This window comes from Papio anubis, chromosome 20, assembly GCF_008728515.1.
Source record: "Papio anubis isolate 15944 chromosome 20, Panubis1.0, whole genome shotgun sequence".
Taxonomy (NCBI): Eukaryota; Metazoa; Chordata; class Mammalia; order Primates; family Cercopithecidae; genus Papio; species Papio anubis.
In genome coordinates this window covers 23693127-23713253 of record NC_044995.1, presented here as the reverse complement: position 1 = coordinate 23713253, position 20127 = coordinate 23693127, and the positions used below count along the sequence as shown (strand labels likewise).

General features: G+C 50.4%; 2 protein-coding genes across 9 annotated transcripts in view; one reads left to right on the top strand and one right to left on the bottom strand.

The window, feature by feature from the left end:
• ANKRD27 (ankyrin repeat domain 27) overlaps window positions 1-16375 on the bottom strand; it is an 81394-nt gene extending 65019 nt beyond the window's left edge. For 5 of the 8 annotated variants that reach the window (XM_031659696.1, XM_031659702.1, XM_031659701.1 and 2 more), the window contains exons 1-2: window positions 16247-16363; window positions 6899-7059 (exon numbers count right to left, since the gene is read on the bottom strand). The gene's annotated coding sequence lies outside the window, so the exon portion shown is untranslated. Of the gene's footprint in view, window positions 1-6898; window positions 7060-16246 lie in introns of all 8 variants that reach the window. The other 3 variants (XM_031659697.1, XM_031659703.1, XM_031659699.1) reach the window with 3 other exon arrangements.
• A 90-nt stretch (window positions 16376-16465) lies between these two features.
• On the top strand, window positions 16466-19338 carry RGS9BP (regulator of G protein signaling 9 binding protein). Its single transcript, XM_003915284.5, has one exon. The coding sequence runs from the start codon at window positions 17419-17421 to the stop codon at window positions 18124-18126; it is 708 nt and encodes a 235-aa protein (XP_003915333.1). The 5' UTR covers window positions 16466-17418; the 3' UTR covers window positions 18127-19338.
• The last annotated feature ends 789 nt before the right edge of the window (window positions 19339-20127 follow it).

The following is a 20127-nucleotide window of genomic DNA, read 5'->3' as shown; positions in this document are numbered from 1 at the left end:
GGAGCAGCAGGGACTACGGGCGCCCGCCATCACGCTCGCTAATTTTTGTATTTTTAGTAAAGACAGGGTTTCGCCATGTTGGCCAGGCTGGTCTTGAACTCCTGACCTCAGGTGATCTGCCCACTTGGCCTCCCAAAGTGCTGGGATTACAGGCATGAGCCATCACACCCGACCTGCATCTGGCAATTTCTAAAGAGCATCCTCCAAATAAAAAAGAATTCATGACTGACTCCACCTGGAAATCTCAAATATAACCCACCAATTCCAAGATGACCTATTTGTTGGCTGATGTGTAAATTATGTTCAGAAAATCTTGTTAAACTCCAAGTCTTGGCTAAAGTATAAATGGCTATTTTTAGAACATCCTACATGACCAAAATTATGACACTCTCAAGATACTCATGTATTTTTAATGAAATATTTTAGCACACGGAAAAGTACTGAGTAATAATGCAAACCTAGCACCAGAATTAAGGAATCGTGACATTTTGCCATGTTTGCCTCAGATTTTCTTTTAAGAAATAAAGTAGAAGGCAGGTGTGATGGTTCATGCCTGTCATTCTACCACTTTGGGAGCCTGAGGCAAGAGGATCCCGTGAGCCCACGAGTTTAAGACCAGTCTAGGCAATACAGCAAAACCCTCATCTCTACAAAAATAAACAATTATCTAGGTGTGGTGGGTGCCTGTTAGTCCCAGCCACTCGGGAGGCTGAGGCAGGAGAATCGCTTAAACCCAGGACGCAGAGGTTGCAGTGAGCCCATGCCACCGCACTCCAGCCTGGGCGACAGAGCGAGACTCCGTCTCAAAAAAAGAAAACGAAAGAGGCCTGGGAGAGCTCCTTTGCTGCTCCGGCCACGTGAGGTTACAGAGAACAGACAGCTGTCTATGAAGCAGGCCCTCCCCAGACACCCAACCTGCAGGATCTTCACCTTGTACTTCCAGCCTCCAGAACTGTGAGAAACACATTTCTGTCATTTTCAAGCCACCCAGTCTACAGTGTTTTGTTACAGCAGCCTGCATTGGCTGAGATAGTCTGTGAGTATAAAGTCCTATCCCACTGTTTTTAATTTTCATTGGTTCATTAATTAAATGAACTAAATTTATGTTATGTAAACTGCCTTATGTCTTTTGCTCACTTTCCCACTGGGTTGTTGGCCTTTTTCTTAGGATTTATAGTTCTTTACACATCTGTATACTAGAGTAAGTTTTAAATATCATCTTCCAGGCTGGCTATAATCACAGCACTTGGGAAGGATGAGGTAGGAGGATCACTTGAGGTCAAGAGTTCAAGACCAGCCTGGGCAACATAGCAAGACCCCATCTCCACAAAAAAAAGTTTTAAAAATTAGCCATGTGTGGTGGTGTGTGCCTATAGTCCCAGCTACTCAGGAGCCTGGGGCAGGAGAATCACTTCAGCCCAGGAGGCTAAGGCCACTAGGAGCCATGATTACGCCATTGCACTCCACCCTGCGTGATGGAGCGAGACGCTGTCTAAAAAAATACATATATATATATATACACACACACACACATACACTCACACCATCTCCCAGTCTATAACTTGCTTTTTCATTTTGTCAAATGGATGTGTTCAGAAATAGAAGTTTGGATGTTATTTAGTTATTTTGAAACAGGGTTTCACACTGTCGCCCAGGCTAGAGCTGGAGTCCAGTGGCATGATCGCAGCTCACCATAACCTTGAACTCCTGGGCTCAAGTGATCTCCCACCTCCCACCTCAGCCTCCAGAGCAGCTGGGACTACAGGCACGCACCATCACACCCAGCTTTTTTTTTATTTTTCATTTTTTGTAGAGATGAGATTTTTGCTGTGTTGCCCAAGCTGAACTTGAACTCTTGGCCTCACGCAATCCTCCCACCTCAGCCTCCCAAAACGCTGGGATTACAGGTGTGAGTCACTGTGTCTGGCCAGAAATTTTGATGTGAATGGGAAGTCATCCCTCAATATACTTGGGGGATTGGTTCCAGGACCCCCTTGTATACCCAAGTCCATGCATACTCAAACCCCATGGTCGGCCCTGTGGAACTCACATGTCTGTGTCAGCCCTCCATATAGAGAAATTTGCAACCTGTGAATACAGCATTTTCAACCTGAATTTGGTTGAAAAAAACCCATGTAAGTGGGCCCACACAGTTCAAACCCGTATTGTTCAAGGGTCAACAATAGTTGGATTTGCCACTCTTTGCCTTTAAGGTCAGTGCTTTTAGAGCCTTAGGAAGTCTGTAACTGGCATGTCTATCCTCTGGCAGGTCTTTTTGCAAAGTGACTTCACTATTCCCCCATCAGAAGATAGAATAGGCCAGGCACGGTGGCTCACACCTATAATCCCAGCACTTTGAAAGGCCGAGGCAGGCGAATCACTTGAGGTCAGGAGTTCGAGATCAGTTCAACCAACATGGCGAAACCACATCTCTACAAAAATACAAAAATTAGCGGGGAGTGGTGGCATGTGCCTGTTATCCCAGCTACCTGGGAGACTGAGGCAGAAGAATCGCTTGAACTCAGGAGGCAGAGGTTGCAGTGACCCGAGATCCTGCCACTGCACTCCACCTTGGGCAAAAGACAGAGACTCAGTCTCAAAAAAAAAGAAAAAAAAAGGAAGCAGACTCATTTCCGCAGCCCCTGGATCAGAGCCAGCCCTGTGACTTGCTTCAACCAACAGGGAGAATCGATGCTGTACAATTTATGAGTGTCAGCTTCAAGAGGTCTTACAGGGGCCAGGCACAATGGCTCACTCCTGTAATCCCAGCACTTTGGGAGGCCAAGGCAGATGGATCACTTCAGACCAGGAGTTAGAGACCAGCCTGGGCAAAACAGCAAGACCCTGTCTCTACAAATAATAAAATACAAAAATCATGGGCTGGGCGCGGAGGCTCGCGCCTGTAATCCCATACTTCGGGAGGCCAAGGTGGGCGGATCACGAGGTCAGGAGACTGAGACCACGGTGAAACCCCGTCTCTACTAAAAATACAAAAAAAACTAGCCGGGTGCGGTGGCAGGCGCCTGTAGTCCCAGCTACTCGAGAGGCTGAGGCAGAAGAATGGCGTGAACCTGGGAGGCGGAGTTTGCAGTGAGCTGAGATAGTGCCACCACACTCCAGCCTGGGTGACAGAGCGAGATTCCATCTCAAAAAAAAAAAAAATTTTCCAGGCGTGCTGGCACGTGCCTGTAGTCCCAACTACTTGGGAGGCTGAGAAGGGAGGATCGCTTGAGCCCAGGAGTTTGAGGCTGCAATGAACTATGATTGAAACACTGCACTCCAGCCTAGGCAACAGAGTGAGACCCCATCTCTTTAAAAAACAATAAAAAAGCCCAGGTACGGTGGCTCATGCCTCTAATCTCAACACTTTGGGAGGCCTAGGCAGGTGGATCACTTGAGGTCAGGAGTTTGAGACCAGCCTGGACAACATGGTGAAACCCCCTACTAAACTACAAAAATTAGCCGGGCATGATGGCATGTGCCTGTCATCCCAGCTACTCGGGAGGCTGAGGCAGGAGAATCACTTGAACCCAGGAGGCAAAGGTTGCAGTGAGCCAAGATCGCACCACTTCACTCCAGCCTGGGTGACAGAGTGAGGCTCTGTCTCAAAACAAAACAAAAAAACTCTTAGTATATTTAAGATATAAGAAAAATAAATGTATATACATACACATACACTTATAGAAGGCCTTGCAGATTCTCATTCTCATTCTCTTGGTACCCCAAGATCCCAAAGCTGTGAAGAAGCCCACGTGATGAAAGGCCATGGGAGAAGAGCGAGGCCGAGGTGGCCCAGTGAGCACAGCCAACCTGCCAGCAGAATACGGCCCCTTGAGGGAGCCCAGCTGACGCCAGCAGAGGAACCACCCCCCAACTCACACAACGTAGGAAGTAATAAACTGTGGCAGTTTGAAGTCACTACATTTTGGGTTGGTTTGTTACATAGCAAAGGCTACCTGAAACCACGTCCTTTCCAATTTCAAAGACATAAAGGTAGGCCTTATGATTTCTAAAAATATTAAAGTTTTCTATTTTTAGGTCTTCAGTCTATCTGGATTTTTGTACGTGCTATAAATCGAGTGTCCAATTGTATTTCTCCATACAGAAAGCCAATGGTCCCATCATCATTTTTTGAATATTCTATCCATTTTGCACTGGTTGATAATGCTACTGTTGTCACATTCCAAGATCCCACGTATGTTTAGCCTGTTTCCAGGCTCTTTTCTGTTTCAAGGGTCTCACTGTCACATGTGAGAAATACAATTATGTATATATTACACAGAAATACACAATGTCATTTTAAATTTTCTACTAGCACATTAAAAAAGAAACAGGATGCAATTAATTTTAGTAATATATTTTATCTTAATATATCCAAAATACGGTATTTTCAACATGTGACCATTATTTATTTTGTTTTTTAGAGACGGGGTCTTGCTATTTTGTCCAGACTAGAGTGCAGTGGCAACTCACAGGCCGAGATCACAGGCATGATCTCAGCTCACCGCAGCCCTGAACTCCCAGCCTCAAGCAATCCTCCCATTTCAGCCTCCCAAGTAGCTGGGACCACAGGTATATGTCACTGCACTTGACTTAATCATTATTTAAAAGTTATTGGCTGGGCACAGTGGTTCATGCCTGTAATCCCAGTACTCTGGGAGGCTGAGGTGGGAGGATCACCTGAGGTCAGGAGTTCAAGACCAGCCTGGCCAACATCGTGAAACCCCGTCTCTACAAATATACAAAAATTAGCCGGGTAGGATGGCGGGTGCCTGTAATTCCAGCTACTTGGGAGGCTGAGGCAGGAGAATTGCTTGAACCCAGGAGGCAGCGGTTGCAGTGAGCCGAGACTGTGCCACTGCACTCTAGCCTGGGCAACAGAGCAAGACTCTATCCCCAAATAATAATAATAATGATAAAAAGTTCTTAATGATGGCTGGGCACAGTGGCTCATGCCTGTAATCCCAGCACTTTGGAAGGTCAAACTCGTGGACTGCTTGAGTCCACGAGTTTGAGATGAGCCTGGGCAACATGGTGAAACTCCATCTTTACAAAATACAAAAATTAGCCAGGCTACCTGGGAGGCTGAGGCAGGAGAATCGCTTGAGCCCAGGAGGCAGAGACTCCAGTGAGCTGAGATCGCACCACTGCACACCAGCCTGGGCGACAGAGTGAGACTCTGTCTCAAAAAAAAAAAAAAGAAAAAAGAAAAAAAACGATTATTAATGATATATTTTACATTCTTTTTTATTCCCAAGTCTTTAAAATCTCGTGTGCATTTTACATTGACAGCACTTCTAAATTCATACTAGCCACATTTCATGTGCTCAATAGCCACTAGCAGCTATTATACTGGACAGGGCAGCGAGAGACCACATATGAACATTTATTTTACATGACTACAGCTTCATAATAAGCCTTACTATCTCAGAGAAAGGCTTCCCTCCCGCTTGTTCTCCAAAGGTTATTCCTTGTCGTTTACAATATCAAATGAATCAGAATCAGCTTGTCAATTACATGAAAAATCCTATGAGGATTTTTACTGGACCCGCACTAAATTCATGGACTGGAGAGTGAATATCTTTATAATTACGAATTTTTTTTTTCTTTCTGATACATAGTCTCACTCTCTCACCCACACTAAAGTGCAGTGGCATGATTTCAGTTCACTGCAACCTTTGCCTCCCGGGTTCAAGCAATTCCCCTAACTCAGCCTCCCAAGTAGCTGGGATTACAGGCGCCCACCACGACATCTGGCTAATTTGTTGTTGTTGTTGTTGTTGTTGTTTTGAGAGGGAGTCTTGCTCTGTTGCCCAGGCTGGAGTACAGTGGCATGATCTCGGCTCACTACAAGCTCCGCCCCCCGGGTTCACGCCATTCTCCTGCCTCAGCCTCCCAAGTAGCTGGGACTACAGGCGCCCGCCAACATGCCTGGCTAATTTTTTGTCTTTTTAGTAGAGACAGAGTTTCACCATGTTAGCCAGAATGGTCTCAATCTCCTGACCTCGTGATCCGCCTGCCTCAGCCTCCCAAAGTGCTTGGATCACAGGCGTGAGCCACCACGCCCAGCCTAATTTTTGTATTTTTAGCAGAGACGCAGTTTCACTATGTTGGCCAGGCTGGTCTTGAACTACTGACCTTAGGTGATCCACCCGCCTCAGCCTCGAAAAGTGCTGAGATTACAGACATGAGCCACTGTGCCCAGCCTGCTTTTTTTTTTTTTTTTTTTGAGACAGAGTCTTGCTCTGTTACCCAGGTTGGAGTGCAGTGGCACGATCTTGGCTCACTGCAACCTCTGCTTCCCAGGTTCAAGAAATTCTCATGCCTTGGCCTCCCAATTAGCTCAGACTACAGATGCATGCCACAACACCAGCTAACTTTCTGTGTGTGTTTTTTGGTAGAGACGGGGTTTCACCACGTTGGCCAGGCCGGTCTTGAACTCCTGGCTTCAAGTGATCTTCCTACCTCGGCCTCCCAAAGTGTTGGGATTACAGGCGTGAGCCACCACACTCAGCCCTATAATTATGAATTTTATCATCCACATATATGGTATATCTTTCTATCAATGTCTTCTTCGATGTCCTCCAACTTTTCCATAAGGATCATATATGACTTTTATTAGACTATTTATATATTCTGTATAGACTTTTTTATAGCTGCTGTTGTGAAAGGGGTTGCTAAAATTAGATTGTTTATTATAGGTAAGGTTCTAAAAGCAAAAGCCAAATGGACTTACATCAGAGTTACGCTGTACAGATAAAATAAGAATCAGTATGGAACACACCTACCACTACCATCAGAACTAGGACTTCTGAAGCCAGAGTAGCCCCTTCCATGATTCATGACCGAAAGGTCTGTGAAGCGCCAAAAGAAGACTACAGGTCAGTGTTCAACTCACTTTAGGAAATAAGCCGTTTGAAGGATGTTGCCGTCTGTAGACTGCTCCATGCGGCTAACTAATGTGAACCACTGCTTCGCGTGTTTCATGAAACATTCTACAGCTGTTCCTCATCGTCCCTGGTCTGCTCCTCTGAACCAATGAGCTCTCAGAGAGGATGCCTACAAAATGGGCACAGAAAAGGAGATCAGATTTCTTTTTTTTTTTTTTTTTTTTTAAGACAGAGTCTCAGTTGCCCAGGCTGGAGTGCAGTAGCACAATCTCGGCTCACTGCCACCTCCGCCCCTGGGATCAAGCAATTCTCCTGCCTCAACCTCCCTCGTAGCTGGGATTACAGTTGTGTGCTACTACTCCTGGCTCATTTTTGTATTTTTAGTAGAGATGGGGTTTCACCATGATGGCCAGGCTGGTCTCAAACTCCTGACCTCAAGTGATCCACCTGCCTCGGCCTCCCAAAGTGCTGGGATTACAGGCGTGAGCCACCACACCTGGCCAGGAGATCAGATTTCTAACCACATCATCGCACCTCTCTGAGCCTCCATCTGGGCCTGCACCATAGAGAATGCTAACACCTGTCTGCAGGATTCTTTTTTTTTTTTTGAGTCTCGCTCTGTCGCCCAGGCTGGAGTGCAGTGGCCGGATCTCAGCTCACTGCAAGCTCCGCCTCCCGGGTCTACACCATTCTCCTGCCTCAGCCTCCCGAGTAGCTGGGACTACAGGCGCCCGCCACCTCACCCGGCTAGTTTTTTGTATTTTTTAGTAGAGACGGGGTTTCACCGTGTTCGCCAGGATGGTCTCGATCTCCTGACGTGATCCGCCCGTCTCGGCCTCCCAAAGTGCTGGGATTACAGGCTTGAGCCACCGCGCCCGGCCTCTGCAGGATTCTTCTGAGGATTATTTACAAGCCACCTTCACTATCTGTGACACGCAGTACTGCATATCAATGTAGCAACAGTTACTGGAAGCTCACATGGGACTTTTGTGAGAATTAGAAACAAGCACCCGACTTCCCAGGGGACGCAGCCCTGTACAAGGGCACTGGCTAGTGAGCAGGTCCTAGGCCACATGCTGCACAGCCCCTGCTGATGGGCAGCGAACAACCTGCCCACAGTGTGAGCACAATTTTGCCCAACAATTACATATAATGGCTCTCTTGCTAATGTTTGACATTTTCCCTCAACAACTTATTGTCTTTATAAAAAGGTACTTTATTTTTTGTTTTATTTTATTTTTGTTTACTTTTGTAGAACTGGAGTCTTGCTGTGTTGCCCAAGGTGGTCTTGAACTCCTGGCTCAACAGGCACATGCCACCATCCTTGGCCTAAAATTTATTTTTAAAAAAATCTTATTACTACTTTAAATAGAAAAATGGTATCACTTCCAATGAAGAGAACATCATCTTAAAGTTAAAAATTATAAAGGTAATTAATGCTATTTAAAACCTGATAATCCCAGCACTTCGGGAGGTCGAGGTGGGCGGATCCAGCCTGGCCAACATGGTGAAACCCCATCTCTATTAAAAATACAAAAATTAGCCGGGCATGGTGGTGCACGCTTGTAATCTCAGCTACTCGGGAGGCTGAAGTAGGAAAATCACTTGAATCCAGGAGGTGGAGGTTGCAGTTAGCCGAGATCATGCCATTGCACTCCAGCCTGGGCAACAAGAGTGAAACTCCGTCTCAAAAGACAAAAAAAAAAAAAAAAAAAAAACCTCATTAGATGCTAAGCTTGAGCCTGGGGACTTCTCTCTTCATTAAAATGAGAAAATCAGCAGCTATTAAAAAAGTGTAAAGTAAATTTATCCTTGATACAATTAGATGAATGAAATATGAAACAGGAGCTACTCTCTCACTATGTAACAGGGATCCAGAATGCCTCCCTGGGAAAACACTATGCATACGTAACTCCATGATGAATTCTATTCCTTGGGACTAATGGTAAAAATAGCCACCATTTGGGAGAGTCCTTGTCCCAGGCACTGTGTGATAACTTCTATACATCCTCATCTTTACTCGCTTACCTTTATTTATTTACGAGTTGGGAGTCTCACTCTACTGACCAGGCTGGAGTGCAGTGACACAATCATAGCTCACTGCATCCTCCAACTCCTGGCCTCAAGCAATCCTCCCACCTTAGCCTCCTAAAGTGCCACAGTTACAGGCCTGAGCCACCTGGCCCAGCCTAAATTTTTTGTTTTGTTTTGTTTTTGGTAGAAACAGGGTCTCGCTATGTTGCCCAGGGTGGTCTCAAACTTCTGACCTCAAGTGATCCTCCTGCCCTGGCCTCCCAATGTGCTTGGATTACAAGGCATGAGTCACTGTGCCCAGTCCTCATCTTTTTTTTTTTTTTTTGAGACAGGGTCTTGCTCTATCACTCACGCTGGAGTACACTGGTACAATCACAGCTCACTACAGTCTTGACCTCCCGGGCTGAAGTGATCCTCCTGCCTCAGCCTTCCAAGTAGCTGGGACTACAGGCATGAACTACCATGCTCAGCTAATGGGGTCTCACTATGTTACTTAAGCAATCCTCCTGTCTCGGACTCCAAGGTGCTGAGATTACAGGCATGAGCCACTGTGCCCAGCTATTTTTTTTATTTTCAGTGCAGATGGGGTCTCGCCATGTTGCTCAAGTGATACTCCTGCCTCAGCTCCCCCAAAGTGCTGGGATTATGAGTGTGAACCACCGCACCCAGCCCTCATCCTATTTTAATGCTCACAATAACTCTAGGCAAGTAGGTATCACTAGCCCGTGTCACAGATGAAGAAACTGAGATTCAGCTGGCCGACTCAAGGCTAAACAAGAGCCATTCATTCATTCATTCATTCATTTAGTAGAGATGGCATCTCGCTATGTGGCCCAGGCTGGTCTCAAACTCCTGGCCTCAAGTAATCCTCCCGCCTCAGCCTCTCACAGCACTGGGATTACAGGCATGAGCAACCATGCCCAGCCTAAGAGTCATACTTTATTTCCCCAGATAGAAAAGTCCACAAAACAGCCAGCCATACAGGCCCCTCACCTAATCCCCCAGGTCCAGCCAGAACTGTCTTGGCTGCAGGTGCCCTGGGTTCTACTTGAAAAAGGCCTGTGAGCTCCCAGTCAGTCCTCCTAGGGAGAAGAGACTAGCATCAAAATGGTTGTATGTAATCCCTGCCTGGGCCCCAGGGGTGCCTCTGCAACAACTCAGCTATTTGAATTGTTCAATTCACTTGTTACTGGAGCCCAGATAATCCCTTTATGAGTCTCCACCACAGTGAGATAATGCAATTTTGCTGGGACAGAGTCACAAGAAAACAAAACTCTTTCTAGTTCCTGACATAGTTGGTTCTACGTGGCATACTGCAAAAGTAAAAGATGCTCTGGATGAAAGCCATGTGAGAAACTGGAGGCGATATGGTCAGACTCAAGCTGGGAAAAGATGCTCTTTCTGCTTCAGAAAAGATGCTGGAGGAACACCAATACTTCCACCCCCAAGATGAGGCAACAAGGACGGGCTTCCACGGATGAACTAAAAACAGAGCTGGGAGGTAAGGACCAGAGAGAGAAGAAAACAGCAGTGGTTGGGCATGGTGGCTCACACCTATAATCCAAACACTTTGGGAGGCCAAGGCAGGTGGATTACCTGAGGTCAGGAGTTCAAGACCACCCTGGCCAACATGGTGAAACCCCTCATCTCTACTAAAATTACAAAAATTAGCTGGGCGTGGTCATGGGCACCCATAGTCCCAGCTACTTGGAGGCTGAGGCAGAAGAATTGCTTGAACCCAAGAAGTGGAGGTTGCAGTAGCCGAGATGGCACCACTGCACTCCAGCCTAGGTGACAGGCCAAGACTCCTTCACAAAAAAAAAAAAAAAAAAAAGAGAAAAAGAAAGAAAGAAAGAAAGAAGGAAGGAAGGAAGGAAGGATGGAAGGAAGGAAGGAAAGAAAGAAAAGGAAAGGAAAGGAAAGGAAAGGAAGAAGGAAGGAAGGAAGAAAAAGAAAATGAAAGAAAACAGCAGGGAAGGGGGATGAGGTGGAGGATGGGAAAGTAATAAGACTCCAAGCAGAGGTCAGAAAGGGACAGAACAGCAAGGGAAGGCAAGGCCACTGAATGCCACATCAAAACACCATGTCCTTAACAAGCACTGCTGCGCGGACAGAGCCTGCTGCTATCTGGCCCCAAGTCATCTGCTTTATCTTGGACTTCAGACCTCTTGGTCACTAAAGACTGAACCCTCTGTCTAGGAGTAGGGATTCAAAGAGCTCTGTCCTTTCATCCGTGCTGTCACATGAAAAAAGACGAAAAAAAAGACCTCTGTCCAACACTGTTCTCAACCTTTCTGTCCTAGTGTTAAAAATATGTGACATGCGCCGGGTGCGGTGGCTCACACCTGTAATCCCAGCACTTTGGGAGGCCGAGGCAGGCGGATCACGAGGTCAGGAGATCGAGACCATCCTGGCTAACACGGTGAAACCCTGTCTCTACTAAAAATACAAAAAATTAGCCGGGCGTGGTGGCTGGCGCCTGTAGTCCCAGCTATTCGGAGGCTGAGGCAGGAGAATGGCGTGAACCTGGGAGGCGGAGCTTGCAGTGAGCCGAGATGGCGCCACCACACTCTAGCCTGGGCGACAAAGCGAGACTCCGTCTCAAAAAAAAAAAAAAAAAAATATGTAACATGCAGGGTACAGTAGCTCATGCCTATAATCCCAGCACTTTGGGACGCCGCGGCAGGCGGATCACCTGAGGTCAGGAGTTTGAGACCAGCCTGGCCAACATGGCAAAACCCTGGCTCTACTAAAAATACAAAAATTAGCCGGGCATGGTGGCAAACCCCTGTAATCCCAGCTACTCAGGAAGCTGAAGCATAAGAATCACTTCAACCCAGGAGGTGGCGCTTGCAGAGAGCCGAGATCATGACACTGCACTCCAGCCTGGGCAACAGAGGGAGACTCTGTCTCAATAAAAAATAAAAAAATTAAATTTAAATTTAAAAAAAGGGCCGGGCACAGTGGCTATCATCTGTAATCCCAGCACCTTGGAAGGCTGAGGTAGGCTGATCACCTGAGACGGAGTTCAAGATCAGCCTGGCCAACATGGTGAAACCCCGTCTCTACTAAAAATAAAAAAATTAGCCAGGCATGGGCGCCTATAATCCCAGCTACTAGGGAGGCTGAGGCAGAAGAATCACGGGAGGCTGAGGCAGAAGAGTCACTTGAGGCTGGGAGGCGGAGGTTGCAGTGAGCCAAGATCATGCCATTGCACTCCAGAGTGAGACTCCATTTCAAAAAAAAAAACAAAAAACTGTAATATGCCAGGTGCAGTGGCTCACACCTGTAATACCAGCACTTTGGGAGGCTGAGGCTGACAGATGATTGAGCCCAAGAGTTCAAAACCAGCCTGCGTAACAAAGTGAGACCCCGTCTCTACAGGAAAATCAAAAAATTAGCTGGGTATGGTGGCACACACCCAGCCAGGGGAGGCTGAGGCAGGAGGATCACTTGAGCCCAAGAGGTCAAGGTTGCAATGAGTTATGATTGTACCACTGCACTCTAGCCTAGGCGACAGGGCAAGACCCTGTCTCAAAAAAAAAAAAAAAAAAAGGTAATAACCTCATACAATCTGGTGCTTAATGCCAGAGTTGAATTATTATATAGGGTAAAATGCTTAAAAGAACAGTTTTATACCCTGTCAAGTTTACCTGCAACAATTAGTTTGCTGGCTGGGCACAGTGGCTCACACGTGTAATCCCAGCTCTTTGGGAGGCCAAGGCGGGTGGATCACTTGAGGTCAGGAGTTTGAGACCAGCCTGGCTAACATGGTGAAACCCTGTCTCTACTAAAAATACCATCAGTTGGGTGTGGTGGCCCACGTCTATAATCCCAGCTACTTGGGAAGCTGAGGCATGAGAATCTCTTGAACCCAGAAGGCGGAGGTTGCAGTGAGCTGAGATTGGGCCACTGCACTCCAACCTGGGTGGCAGAGTGAGACCCTGTCTCAAAAAAAAAGAATTACTTTGCTATTTAAAATAACATGCAAAGAAAATGGACACTTTCTTGTAAAACTGGAAAGATAAGTGAATCTTCTTATAAAACTTCTTTAAAAAAAATTCCATCCCTGCTTGGGCTCAAATGATGGGAAAATGTACAGAAAATCCAGTTGAGTTAGCTGGAGATACCAAATACCCCTAAATGTGAGTTATCTGCAGTTATTCTACGAACAGCAGAGCCATGTGAGGCCTCAAACTAGTATTTCAGGCGGCAGTGCGCACACTCGTGGTTTTGTGGTCTTCAACCGTCCTGCGAGCCCAGATAAGTCTGGGTGGTCAGGAACCGTCTGGTGACAGCGTGCAGCCCAGCTCAGCAGAATTCAGCACGGGGAATTCAGCCTCCTCAGAGATGCACTGCCAGCTGAAATCTCCCTGCAATGGCTGTTCCTGCCCTTCCAGGGCTCTAACCAAACACTCTGACCAGGAACGCTTCCCAACTGATGAGCGGTATTCTCCATTTGGTCCAATTTATCATTCAGAACGAAAAGGCAAAAAACGTAAACTTTCTATTCATCTACTTTTCATACCAATGGAAACAATGTGGTGATGTAATAAATGCTGTTACAGTCACTTGTGTCCTTGTGACCTATAACATTTAGAGATCCTGTCCATATTCTTCTCCAAGCTTCTCATTAAAGCACCCAGCCCTGCGCCTGGCTCCCTGCAGACAGGGAGTAACTGCTCACCCACTTGAACAAAACGATAGTGGCGCATTAAGAGGAAGCCGGAGCTCCCAGGGAGAGGTCATTCCTCACAAGAGCTGGAACTCCACTGTCCATATCCAGGGTAGGTGAGGGGCTAGCCCCAGGTCATAGCCAAGCAGGCACAAAGGCAAAAAGCCCAAAACAATCAGAACGCTCAGTGCCAGCCCAACACAGTGATAGCTGGAATGTGCAGGGTTAGAGAGAAGCCAGGACCGGAACCAGGGCAGGACCATGCAGAGAGCAGAAAAGTCTGGAGGAGCACAACAGCCCCTCTAAATGCCACTGCATCGCTCTGTTCCCGGACCGCAGGGAGAACCACCATGCACCCTCCACCAGTATCTTGGGCAGATGGGCAGGAGCTCTAGAGCCACTTCTCAGTGTTCCTCAGATGGAAAATCAACCCCAGGACAAATCGAGTCTGGATCCTTCTGGACTGAATCCTTTCTAGGACTGGTACCTATCATGACATGGTCACGTTCCTCCGCTCCTCTATGAGAGGATGGAGTCATTGGACACCAGCCTAGTGCCGGCAAATGACAGATAGGAAGAGCCCCAGCAGGGCAGATGCCACAGAAACCCTAACCGGGACACAGAAACATCACTAACAAAGACCTAGCAGCTGCTTTGGTGAGGGAGACACAGTTTAACGGCCACAAAGAGGCACAATGGAGACCCTGACCCCAGGCCATCTGCAGACACCTCTGCCTGCCCTCCCAGGGAAGCTGCCGGCCAAGATTATTTCAGGTCACCAGGCAAGGCTGGGTGTAAGTTGGGAATGCAAGTCTATCCAACGTCAGAGCCCCAGGTGCATTCCTGTCCCTATGGCTGCTCAGGAGAAATCTCTGCTCCTGCTCTCATCCTGCACCCCCTTCTTCCAAGGCCTACGGGCTGTGCCTCCTGGATCTGTCCCCTGGATTTCCCTCACACCTGTCCACCAGCAACAAAACAAACTCACCTTTCCAACACCCAGCTCTGCAGGATTCCTCAAAGGCTTCCCCCTACTCCCCACCAGGTGAGCCCTCAACTTCTCTGCTAGGTGCTCAGGACCTGGCATGTCTGGCCTCTGGCCACCTTTGCAGCTTCCTCACCCTCTGCTGTCTCCAAAGCTCCCCACTGAAGGGAAAGAGGATTTTCCCTCTTTCCACCCATTTTGTCCTGAAAACTACTATTCCCCTGGGAACAAACCCATGTAGCATGTGGGTGGCTGAGAACCCCTCTTCCACACAATGGTCAAGGCCAGGAGTACCCAAGCCCTGGCAGCAAACACCCAGCCTACTGCTCACCCAGTTAAAGGACAGACCCCTGAGTGACAGCAGGCCCCGGGGCTCAGTGCACTGGACCCTCAGGCCACCTCAACACCAGACCTCATGCCAGGCTAATCTCTAAACGATAATAGCTACTGCTCAGCAAAACGTGGTGGCTAGTGCCTGTAATCCCAACACCTTGGGAGGCCAAGACAAGACCATGGCTTGAGTCCAGGAGTTCAAGACCAGCCTGGGCAACCAAGCTAGATCCCATCTCTACAAAAAAAAAAAAGCAAAAATTAAAAATTAGCCGTGCATAGTGGCATGTACCTGTAGTCCCAGCTTTACAAAGGAGGCTGAGGTGAAAGGATTGCTTGAGTCAAGAGTTTGAAGCTGAAATGAACTATGATGGCATCACTGCACTCCAGACTGGCCAACAGAGCCAGACTCTGTCTCAAAAAGAAAAAAAAAAGAAAAGAAAGAAAAGAAAAAAAAAATCCACTGCTCTACTCTTCGGCCAATGGGAACAGTGCATTATTAAATTAAAACAGGAGCCTCTCTCCATGAAACCCATCAACTTGTAAAATCCGAGCTCTCTGCAGCCTCACAATCCCTCCAGCACTGCCAGCAGCCTTCGTTCCCTGCATGCTCTAAATCCTCAGCGAAGACCTGTCCCTTGCTCCCTCGCCCAGCACGGGCCGCGAGTGCCTACGTCCCCTGCACCTCGAGGGGCAGCCAAGGGGGTACCGAGTGGCTCGCGCGCTCCTGGGCAGTCCATTTTCAACCAAAAGACGGAACAGACTCAGAATCCAGAACGTCTCTCGGGGCGTAAGAGTTTTCCTTTAACAATCTTTACCTGTGGGGACGCAGAGACCCCGCCCCGCGAGAGGCCGGCAGCCAGGGATTCCCCACTCCGCGCCCTCTTCACCCCCCCACCCCCGGAAATCACAACCGCCGGGCGCGCGGCTAGAACCCCCACCCGCCGCCTCCCCTCCAGCAGCCCCTAGCCCGCCGGGAAACCGCGCGGCGACCGCCCGCGCCCCACCAGGTCCGAACCCCCAGACCCGGGACCCCGGCCCCACCCGCCGGTGTCTACGCAGCGGGGCTCGGAGAACGCATTCTCCGCACCGACCGCTCCCTCTCCTCCAGACCCAAGGGGCGGAGTGGGCTGGGCGCGCCGGCTGCGGACCGGGCACCCACCTGGGGACGCGGGGTCTAGGGCGGCGCGGGGCCACCTGGCGGACCCGGGAGCGGACTGCGGAGAGCAGGGAGCCCCTCCCCCCTCACCGGGCCCCGCCCGGCCGCCGCGCTCCAAGGCGCAGCCGTCCCGCGGGAGGGGAGGCGCGGGAGGAGGCCAGCGCGAGGACACTTACTTAAAAGGCTACATCGCTTCATTCCCAGCCCATCCTGGGCGGCGGTGGCACCTCCCTCGTCCACTGCTGGAACCTCGTTGCCCACCACCCTAGCGCGGCGATCGGGCCCTATAGCCCACCCCTTACTCCGCCGTGGGGCGGAGCCGCGCCACAGCTGACCCAGTGAGAAACCGTCGTTTCCCAGAGTGACGTGTGCACAGAGCAATCATTGAGTCCAGCCCAGCCGGGGGCGGGGCTCAGGCGGCTCCCTACGCTTCCTACTCCAGCTGGCCCCGCCCCGCGCCAGCAACTGCGCGTGCCCAGAACGTGAGGGGCAGGGCCGGGAGCCGGGGCTGACACTAGAGGTGGGGTACACGCTCGGAAGCACTGACTAGCAGAGCGCGATGCGCCTGGGACACCCGACCCCGGCAGCGCCCAGCCCCTCGGATTGCCAGTCACTGCTCGCTTTGGGGCACGGAGGTGCCCAGTCTTGCGAGGCACCCCACGTCCTGTCGCCGAAAGGGTCCGGGAGTCAGTATAGTCGGGTTCTAGTCCCCTCACTGGTAAAAACTCCGCGGGAGCCTGGCCCGCTTTTTACCTGGGCCTCAGTTTCCCCATCCGTAAAATAGGACGTGTTTTATCTCTCGAGCGCTAACATTCCAGAACTCGGATGGGGTGAAGGGGAGGGAGGAATGGGCGACCCACACGTGACCTCCCCGCGCGGAGCCCCGCCTACCCCTGATCCAGGGGGTGGCAGCTTCGGCCCGGACAGGCGGGGTGGGCGGGTCCTAGGAAACCCTACCCGGCCGCCCTTGGCAGCGCCTAAGGCGGAGCGCGCGGCTCTGCATCCTGCTCGCCCCGGGGTTGGCACCCACGGAGGATGGGGACTGCACCCTCAGCTTCCCAGGGAGCCACCGTGGAGGCCAGGGCGGCGAAGAGATACGGCGTGTGACTCGGAGTGCGCCTGGGAGGATGGACGAGGGAGCGGGGGACCGCTAACGGGGCTCCCTCTCCGCGCCCCGTCCGCAGAGGCGCACGTCGAGGGTCCCGGGCGGGCTCCGTGGACGTTGGCGGCAGCGCTGAGCGAGTCACGGACCATGAGGAGCGTTCGTGCCCCGCGGACCGAGGCCGGAACGGGGGCTAGCCGCGTCCTGCCGCGCTGAGGCGGCAGGGCCCAGCCGGAGCGCACCGCAATGGCGAGGGAGGAGTGCAAGGCGTTGCTAGATGGGCTCAACAAGACGACTGCGTGCTACCACCACCTGGTGCTGACCGTCGGCGGCTCGGCGGACTCGCAGAACCTGCGGCAGGAGCTGCAAAAGACGCGCCAAAAGGCGCAGGAGCTGGCGGTGTCCACCTGCGCCCGGCTGACTGCCGTGCTGCGCGACCGGGGCCTGGCCGCCGACGAGCGCGCGGAGTTCGAGCGTCTGTGGGTGGCCTTCTCGGGCTGCCTGGACCTGCTGGAAGCGGATATGCGACGCGCGTTGGAGCTGGGTGCCGCGTTCCCGCTGCACGCGCCTCGGCGGCCGCTGGTGCGCACAGGTGTAGCCGGCGCCTCCTCCGGTGTAGCGGCGCGCGCGCTGAGCACCCGCAGCCTGCGGCTCGAGGCGGAGGGCGACTTCGACGTCGCGGATCTGCGGGAGCTGGAGCGCGAGGTCCTTCAGGTGGGCGAGATGATCGACAACATGGAGATGAAGGTCAACGTGCCCCGCTGGACCGTGCAAGCCCGGCAGGCGGCGGGCGCCGAGCTCCTGTCCACAGTCAGCGCCGGCCCCTCCTCGGTCGTGTCCGTGGAGGAGCGCGGAGGGGGTTGCGACCCCAGGAAGGCCCTGGCCGCCATCCTTTTCGGCGCCGTGCTGCTGGCGGCTGTGGCCTTAGCCGTGTGCGTGGCGAAGCTGAGCTGATGGACATCCGACGGCCGCCTGCTGCCGCCGCACCCTCCCCGGAGAAAAGACTAGGGATGGGTGTGGGGTCTGGCCTGTGCAAGGGGAGTGGTCCTAAAACCCCGTGTGTGCATGGGGACACGCGCGTTTCCAGTGCACATCTGCCTGGGCAGGATACGGTTTCCACTTGCTGGCCCGGGAGGAGTTAACTTTGCGCCGGCCGTCAGGGCATTACCGCTAACGTCTGCAGGAGCTTTATTCCCTATTAGTAGAAAACCGTCACAGTGACCCCAGATCCCTCCGAGTTAATGAATTAACACGTGTGCTGTTGGGGCATCTTTATAGGGAGTCCGAGTTTGGTGCCCACCCCTGCCAGTGTCATCCCCTCTCGCGGGACAGTTTGAAAAGGTGGGTGGGGTGGGGTGAAGTTTGGAGAGGGGCGCTTTTTGGTTCTATGTGGTTGGTTTGTTTCCTGGACAAGAAAAATTGCAATCAAATGTCAGCAGTTTTTATTACCTTAATCTTTCAGGACCTAAATTTAGGAGAGTGTCCTGAGAGCAGTTCATACAAAGGACTTTCTCTAAGACGCGCTACAGCGCTTCCTAACAGAGTTTATCCATTCGTCCCCAAAAGCAGCTAGAAGAGATTTGAGGTCATGACCTCCCACTGCTGCTCAGGGGCTGACCCTATTTAGGAAACCAAAAAGGGTGGGTTGAACCCACTCTCACGGACTTGGATCCAGTGCGCACACTTGCCTGCGGAAAGGGGCTCTCCCCAGCCATCCAGAGATGGGGGTAAGAGGAAGAGCGGAGGCTTGGGGTGGGGCCACCTGGTGTTTAAACAGGCACTTTCTCCTTCTCTGGGGCTTATTTTTGTTCCAGAGCTAGACCAGAGTGTTTGATCCTCCTTTGCAGGAGGGCTGGGAATCCTCTTTAGAGCACTTAATCCTATTTATCCCCTGAAATGTGCGTGCTGGCCAGTAGGAGGGCTGGCTTTGGCAGCTCCCTGACCCCTGTGCTGCCGGCCCCTCCGGGGTAATGTGGCATTACTGGCCCACAGAGGTTTTGAGCCAATCAGCTCTGAGACTGGGTTAGAATGTAACAGCTTTAACTGGGAATTTAAGAAGGTTTTTAAGAAGCTTTTAAAAAGTAATAATCCTCTGAAAGAAAAATGACGTAACCACAGCGTGTACTATAAAAGCTGTTTTTTTAATAAAGAACGCTGGGCAATGAATTAATACCTGCCAATGAAACATAGCATCTTTACACAGATACTTAGATTACTTTTAAATATACATTGCATCTACTTCTGAAGTTAATAGTCTTCCCCCCCCCCCCCCCGCCTTTTTTTTTTTTTTGAGACAGGGTCTCCCTCTGTCACCCAGGCTGGAGTGCAATGGTGTGATTGTGGCTCACTGCAGCCTCCAAATCTTGGGCTCAAGCTATCCTACCTCAGCCTCATGAGTAGCTGGAACTACAGGTGTGTGCCACCGCACCTGGCTAATGTTTTTTAAGGCAGTTAATTAATTTATTTATTTTTATTTTTCTTTAGAGACAGGATCTTGCTGTGTCGCCCAGGCTGGAGTGCAGTGGTGCAATCAGCAAATCACAGCCTTGAAATCCTGGGCTCAAGCTCTCCTCCCATCTTACCCTCCCAAGTAGCTGGGACTAAAGGTGTGCACCCCTACACTCAACTAATTTTTTGTAGAGACAGAGTCAGGCTATGTTGCCCAGGCTAGTCTCAAACTCCTGGCCTCAAGCAGTCCTCCCACCTAGGCCTCCCAAAGTACTGGGACTACAGGCATAAGCTACCATGCTCAGTCTAAAATCAGTATTCTTTATTTTTTTCTGTAATTTCACTGCAAAATAAAATCTATATGCTTGAGTAGCCACACAGGTGCAAATGACAGAACGTTAAGTGGCTTCTAATTCTTTCCATCAACAAGTAAGAAAATGCTTGGTCCTTGATCTCAGGATGACATCTGCCTGAGCAGTGCTGCCAAATCCTGCCTGTGGTCCAGAG

What these genes read in the sequence shown, in the direction of transcription:
- RGS9BP (XM_003915284.5), top strand. Translation starts at nt 17,419, where the DNA reads ATGGCGAGGGAGGAGTGCAAGGCGTTGCTAGATGGGCTCAACAAGACG.